Source organism: Lytechinus variegatus, chromosome 15, assembly GCF_018143015.1.
Source record: "Lytechinus variegatus isolate NC3 chromosome 15, Lvar_3.0, whole genome shotgun sequence".
Lineage (NCBI taxonomy): Eukaryota > Metazoa > Echinodermata > Echinoidea > Temnopleuroida > Toxopneustidae > Lytechinus > Lytechinus variegatus.
The window spans coordinates 26032850-26040878 of NC_054754.1; the positions used below are offsets into that span (position 1 = coordinate 26032850).

The 8029-nt window shown below is 39.4% G+C and overlaps 1 protein-coding gene across 1 annotated transcript; it reads right to left on the reverse strand.

Annotated features, from left to right (window-relative positions):
• Positions 1 to 2575: 2575 nt before the first annotated feature.
• LOC121428867 lies at positions 2576 to 7797 on the reverse strand. Its single transcript, XM_041625735.1, has 3 exons — positions 7337 to 7797; positions 6168 to 6346; positions 2576 to 4008 (listed from the first exon to the last, which is right to left on the reverse strand). The coding sequence occupies exons 1-3, from the start codon at positions 7442 to 7444 to the stop codon at positions 3882 to 3884; spliced, it is 414 nt and encodes a 137-aa protein (XP_041481669.1). The 5' UTR covers positions 7445 to 7797; the 3' UTR covers positions 2576 to 3881.
• Positions 7798 to 8029: the final 232 nt, after the last annotated feature.

The following is an 8029-nucleotide window of genomic DNA, read 5'->3' on the forward strand; positions in this document are numbered from 1 at the left end:
AGTGTCATTTAACCCACTTGAATGGGATTCATTACACAGGCGATGCGAGCGCGAGAGAAAATTTGTATATAAAGTCTATTTTCCAATTCTTCCCCTCACCTTTTTCTAGTTTCCTTTCGGGGTCGGGCCGGTCTTTACGAGGCTATAAATTACACATCATGGGTATAATATCTCTTTCTCACTTTTCTTTCTGTTTTCGTAGTTTCTGTGAAGGCAAAGAGTACACCTTTTTATGCAGGTTGTCAAAAAATAGGGGGGCCGGGGCCGACTCGGCCCCCTCCTGGATCTGCGCCTGCTAGCGCACCAAGTGGGAATCGAACCTGGGTCACCGGAAAACGGATCCCCGCTCTGCCGACTGAGCTATCGCGCCTCCTTTTGTTAAATGAATAAATTTAGAATCTTTAATGGTTCGCGATGACTTTTTTTTCTTTTTAGGAAAAGATGTGAGCGCGTCCCCAAAAAATGTCCCTCTGATATGCGGCTAAATAACTTCCAAAAATAAAATTATTCTCAATGAAATGTATGGATATAGGAAGCCCATCTCTTGTTCTAACTTCTATAAAAATTGCATTGGTCTCGCTTCAGTGGTTTTGAATACACAGCCTATTATGTAACAGTGGTGCTTTTCAGCCCATTCCAAGTTTGCATGCATGCAGCACTGCTCTGTGTTCTGCATTTTCTTGCATATCAACCCCCTTTGACCATTCTGACCAAGGAGATATTAACTCTATCTCCTTGTTCTGACCAAGGAATTCCCTGATCTGACCAGGGAATCTCCATGATCTAACCAAGCTCGTCAAATCACAACCTGGAGCATGTTCAGAAGGGCGAAAACAGTATTTGACAGTGCATTTCATGTTTGATAAACGGGAGATGCACAAGGATTGAGACAACAGGTCATGTCTGTTTCATGCATAATTCCAACAATACTGTATCTTTGTTTTAATTTATTTTTTTTGTTAGTAAGCAACTGAGGTCAAGTTTAATAATTCAATGTAACTTTTAAAAGAAAAAGTCAAAATTTTCTATGGAAAAAATCCTTTGCGCAAAGGGTGATTAACTTGTGGATTCCCCCTTCTTTCAGCTTATTTTACCCATCCATCATTCACATTTTCTTTAAAATTGGTGCACTGATTCGCCTTATCAATCATCAAACAAACTTAATTCTTATGTTTCTTGTCCTTCTGAACATGCTCAAGTTTATGATTTAATGAGCCTGGATATGATTAGGGAAATATCCCTGCTAAGATCCTGGATGTAAGAATGGGGGTTAACATGCCATAGACAAATGAAGAAATGCATCAATACTGCAAACTTGGAATGGGCTAAAATGCACCAATGTTACGAAACAGAGTGTGTATTCAAAACCGCTGAAGCGCGACCAATGAAATTTTCATAGAAGTTAGATCATGAAATGAGCTTTCTACTCATGCACATTTATTTGAGAATCCTTCCATATTTTAGAATTAATCCAGTCCTATGACAGAGGGACATTTTTTTTTGGACGGGCTGTATATGGATATACAGAAGGTATACACAAAACCCATTTTCAATTTTCTGAGAAAATGACATTTCATTGATTTTTTTACTATACGATTTAGCGAAGCTGCTCGCATATGACGTCACAGAGCAAATAATTAAATTCTAATAACTTTTTTTTTCTTTCATGGATTTTCCTCAAATTTTAGGCAATATTCGGCAATATATGACGTCACAAATTAAATAATTAATATTCTAATATTTTTTTTCTTCAAAAGGGAGGCACGGCGGGCCGACTGGGCCCCTGGACCCGCTAGAGGTAGAAACAGAAAGAGGCGGAACGGGAGAGAGGGAGAAATGAAAAGCTGAAGAATAAAGATTTAATGCGAATGAGAGGGACGGGAAAAGTGGAGATGAAACAAGAAAGAGAGAGGGGGAGAGAGAGAGTAAGAGATAGAGGGGGAGAGTAGAGCAAAGAGGCTGAAATGCATGTCGAATTTCAGGAGAGGAGCTCATTGCACATTGCATTCACCCCCCCCCCCCTCCTTACACAGTAAAAAAATAGCACGTTGTTTAAGCCTGTCACTCTAACAACAGGTTGTTTAAAAAGTCTAAACATTTGTTTGAAAAATTTTAATAGTTACTGTAGTTGTTAGAGTGTATCTCCCCCTTCTCTCCTCTCTCTCTCTGCATGCTCCATCCCTCATATTTCTAACCGTACTCCTTCTCCCTCCCCTCCTCCCTTTTTCACCTTCTTCCCCCCCCCCCTCTTTCTTAATGAGATGCCGAAATATTTTACCTTACGTTGGCGACTTCGACCTATCAACGATGTGCGTTGGCATGGCAAAATCATGTCACTTTTTCGTTCAATACACCCTTCTTAACAAATGAATATTCCATTTGGGGAACATGTAAATGAAGTGTTTCTTGGGAGCATGAATTGCTTAGCTGTTTGTTAGATTTTCTTTCCGATTTTTTCCCCCTGTTCCCTGTCCGATCTGTCCATTTCATTCATTTTCTTAACCCAATCACCCCTCCTTCCTTCCTTCACTCTCTGGAGTATATGACAATCAACGAGAGGGGAGATCGTGGAAAATCAGTTGCAGTATTTATGTCATTCACATTCACTTGTACATTTCTTTTTTAATACAAAATACATCATCAATTTAGACAAAAAGGAGAATAACAACATCAAAATAGAAAGGAACAACCCACCTTATGAGTTTGGTGTCATTAAAAATCGAAGGGAGAATACCCTCTTTACTCCATACCTTATAAATAAGTGTACTTTTCACCTTTTATCATCTAAGGGAGGTGATGGTTTATTTATAGCACAATCAATGAAAAAAAATAAAAGAAAGCATTGACCTGTCTCATTAAAAAAAGTAATTCATCTACATAATTTAACATGCTTCCTACAGCCTGCTTTAACAACATGCACGGATTAGGTAATGTGTAATTTTCAAACAAAATGTTACAAAATAGACAGCAATGTATTCTTTTTAGTATTGATTTTCCTGGTTAAAAATGAACATAATTGATGTTATAATTTTCAAAACATTTGATTAAAGTCTTTTCAACCTCTAAAAGAAAAACACACACGAAAGTTCACATAGTAATCCAGCTTGTATAGAAATTGTATCATTATGATGGGTTTCCATGGTAACTAGTTTATCGAATCTTTGTCAACACATTCTGTGGAATGAGAGGAATGTTTTATATTCCTTTTCATATTTTTCAATATAGAATTCTAACTCATTATAATCAACTGATCGATGTTATCTTCAAATTATCCGTTTCTTCTTTTTTCATTTCAACATTTTCATGCAACGAGCATCCGAGATATATATTAACAAATGATCTGAGCCTCAATGCTATGAATATCAACCATTGAAGGGCTTCTATTTCACACAGGCGAGCTACACATGGAGAAGGTGCCGTTATTATTTTCCAATGAAACCAAAAGATGCAGGTCTGGAAATAATCTACGACCCATTCCTCTCTTCTAATACTCTACCTAGCTTCTTACCCTTTTCTCGTTCCCCCATGATTTCATTTTATACCTATAACTCCCACTGTCGCTTATCCCTCGGTCACATTTGCTCTACGGCGGCCTTATGGCGAGTCGAAAACAGCCGTTTTAACATTTTTTGTGCCAGCTACATATAGGTGGTTTGAATAAAAATGAATAAAACGGCTGTTTTCGAAACGCTGTAAGGCCACCGAAGAGCAAATGTGACCGAGGTATTAAAATCAAATCGCGATCAGCAACGAAGGGTTATAGTTGTGGCGTTTGTTACGGATCACATGACAGTCGGATCGAGGTATTACATTATTGCTTGAAAAAAAAAGATGCCCCCCCCTCCCTTTCCTTGCGGCGCCGCCTCTTGTCAATTCAGGAGCTATGATCGCATGTTATCGAAGAGCTCGATATGTGTGTAGTTCTTGAAGTGGGGTTTATCAGCACACAACTTGTTGTCACCTAGTCCAATGTGCTTCGGGTCATTGTTATGCATCATGAAAAAGCAACTGCAGAAGAAAATGGAAGAGAGGGATGGGGGAGAGATGGAGAGAACGGAAAGGGGAAAATAATTATACAAAAAAACACGTACTATAAGCCTAATTCATTTAAATTTGTGATAAAAAATGAAACAACAAATAATACATTTTGATATTAACCAACAAAAACAAAAAAATGACAAAGAGTCAAGCGACATGATGACCATTAATAAAGGCATGACAGAGTAAACAGACGTCCCGATTCGAAAAAAAAACGCACACAAAAGAAACATCAAGATAGTATCAACACAAATATTAAAGGCTTAATCAGGTGATCGTTTCATAAAGAGTTCCGATTCGATTGCAATTATGGCATCGCGACCAAGGGAACCTTGAAAGTGATTGGCTGCTGAGCAGTGGCCCGCGGGTAGTTGTCATAAACACAAAGTTACAAACGTTGTAAGATGTTTATGAAAAGGGCCCTGGTTTCTTTGGGGGAATTTCTACAATCAGTCGCCTTCTACAACGCACCAATACCTTGGAAAATGAAAGTCAAATCACAATGTACAGCTGAGAGGTTTTTGTCGAAAAAGGTTGGACCTGGGGAGCGTTTCATCAATATTTTCATCCGACAAGTTGTCAGATCTGACATATTTCCATGATTTTGATTGGCTGAAAGGCACTGTTCCTATGGTAACTGTCGGATAAAATGGGACTTGTCGGATAAAACGTCCGACAAGTCCTTTCATGAAACGCCCCCCGGGACAGCAGACAAAAAAATGCAAATATATGGTTTTCACATATAGTCTAGGACGTCACTGCCGTTTTGATTTACCGATTTGTAATTGGCACGTTTTTGACAATAGATTCTCTGCGTTGTAGAACGTGTCTGCGTCGTAATTGCGAAAATTCCCAATCATGATATAATTTTATTCAGAACACCACTTTCAACTGCATTACTTGAATCCTTGTAGTATACCCATTTGGGTGATGCGACAGTCACACAGGCGAGATAGACTCCACTTAGGGCCCCGTCTTTCATATAATTGATCTGATCAATCGCAAGTATTATGGAAACCCATCAATGTCATAATTTTTTTCTTTAGGAAATTTGCCTAATGTCCTTTGAAAACAAAGAAAAGCATACTTATTTGTCAATAAAACGTTGAATGTATGTATATAAAAGTCATCATTTTTTGTAGAAAATATTTCGAACAAACAAGTATTTTAGATTTTTGACGTTGCTGGCTTTCCACTGAATACGCTATTTTTAATAGACATGATAGAGGTCTCTTGTAGTTCAGTTTTGTTGATGTGACTTCAACTTTACTACTTAATCCCACCGCTGCCACCAGAAAGTTTAAAACGTGAAATATAGTTAACTAATGACCGCATTCCACCTGTATGCTGTGGGTGTCTGACATAGTTTTCTCCTGACCTCACCCAATGGACGAAAATCCCAGGGGGACGCATCCCCCTAACAGTTGGAAAGGGGGGCATTATATTAAATGTCCCCCAACTATTTGTGGTCTTTTAATGAGAAAAAATACATCATTAAAAAATGAAGAAATGACCTTACATTTTGGGTGATAATCTTTTTTTCTCTCTTTTTTTTTCTTTTTGCTTGTCAAATTTATTTTGGACAAAAAGAAGTTTGGTTGTTTACCTTTTCTTGTTTGCTTGTCAAATTTTCCGGGGGAATCCTGGATCCGCCCCTGGTCCCTCTACCTTTGGGGAGAGGTTTCCGCCATGCCTCATTCCCCCCCCCCCTCCCTCCCTATGTTCTCTCTCATATAAAAATAAAAACGAATTTCTATGAATCACAATTTCGCGAAACATAGCATAAAGTAAACCTAATAATGCAACATTTCGTAATCACCTACTGGCAGGCAGATTGGGGGCTTTCGGACCATGGATCCCCGATTTTTTTACGGCTACGAAAAAAGGGAGGAAGAAAGAGTAAGAAGGGAAAGGGGAAACATAGGACTATATTATTTTCTGGATATTATGTCAAAATCTATCACAAAATTTATTTAGATTTCGTATTGAAAAGGTAAAAAATTTATGCTCTCTCGCAGCTTTTTTTTTTCCTTATTTATTTATTTATTTATTTTTAGAAATGTTGCCCCATACGTCACATCTGCCCCCTCTTTTTTTTTCGGGGGGGGTCATTACGCTAATGATCTCACCTTGTCTGAGGTAACCCTATCTCGGTCTCGCAGAACGTCAAGAGCTTGCCCGCGCGCTCCCGGTTTAGGTCTGGATCTCCAGAAACACCAATGGCATGGAGCTCGAAGAACCCCCAGTCTGCTTCTGGTTGAGCCGCCCTGCACATGTTCTTGCCCGTACGGAGCTCGACGGTGATGGACTGAAAGAAGCAGTAATGAAAGGAAATTTAGAGGAATAATTACAACATTTCTCACTGGGAATTAAAGAAATAATAACCTTGATTAAAAAAATAATAATAATAATAACATTGATTACTGATTGATGCGAGAGATAGGCGGCACCACGGGGGGGGGGGCAGGGGTGGCCACCAAGTGCTAATGAGAAAACAAGAAGAAAAATATGTGGAGAGAGAGGGAGAAAGAAGAAAGATGCATATAGGCCTATAAAAGGAAGAGGTTTAGCGACCGTTTCATTAAAGTTGGCATTATTGAAAAATCGTAATTCTCCTTCAAGTTACCATACTAAAGTCATTGTCACACCGCCCGAGCGTTGTTGGAGCGGTCGTGGAGCGGTAGGGAGAAGGGGTCGAATTTCGCTCACTAAATTGGCGAAAAAATAAAAAACAAAAATCGAAAACAAAATAACAACAATCGAAATAAAAAATGGTGAACGGGAGCGAGCGGTGATGATTTTTTTCCCTCCTCTCCACGACCGCTCCAACAACGCTCGGGCGGTGTGACCATGCCTTAAAGCCTGGTCACACCGCCCGAGTGTTGTTGGAGCGGTCGTGGAGCGGTAGGGAGAGGGGGTCGAATTTCGCTCACAAAATTTGGGAAAAAATTCGAAAAACAAAAATCGAAAACAAAATAAAAACAATCGAAAATGGTGAACGGAAGCGAGCGGTAATGATTTTTTTTTCTCTCCGCTCCGACAACGATCGGGCGGTGTGACCAGACCTTAACAGTCAAAGGCCAGTGCTTAGTCAATTAAAACCAAGCACTTCACTATGTCAATACTGACAATCTATTCAATTCTAAAAACTTTTACGAAACACACCCCACCCCCGCCCCTCCTCCCCAACACTCAATATTCTGCACAAAACACAATACTATTTTCATCATTTTATTAAGGATAGATCCCCCTCAACCGAAACAACAACAAAAATTACAATGGTACGAGTTCGACTTACCGCTTCGTTTGACCCCGTCAACTCCGAAATGATCTTTGACAGCTTTGAATGAATCTCATCATTGATGCGATCAGAAGAAATGTTGGTATGGAAGATGCAGAGAGGCATGTTGTTCAGGAATCTTTACTTGGCGCCAAAAACAAGGGAAGTTCGGTGTTTAATGTGGGTCAATTATTCAAGCTGAAGAGCGGACTAGACCGGTCAAGAATATCAGAATAGAATGAATGATGAATTTCAAATACCTTGCGTCAAATACGAGGGGTAGAATTTTAACATAAGACCAAAAACAAAATGAATGGTAAACTAGTAAAGTGGAAGCTCAAGAGTAAACTACAGAAGAATATATCAGCTAGGATACAAAATGAAAATGTTTACTGGTGCAATTTAATGATTATCGAGATAAGCAAAGGCAGGGCTGTCAGGACGAAAATAAGATGGTCGGCATGGTAGGAATATCCGGGGGCACAGAAAATTCTCATGATCGGTATACCAGCATGTTAGCCGATCCTCACACAATGGAACAGGGGCGATGCCACACGGGGCGGGGGTCGAACGCCCCCATGATGTTCAAGAAATTAACAATATTTCTACATGAAGAGAGGAAAACGGGCAAAGAAGAAGAAAGGTTGTCAGCGAAGATGAGAAAGGTCTTGTAAAGGACTTGATCACGATCGTGAAATTCGAAAACAAAAT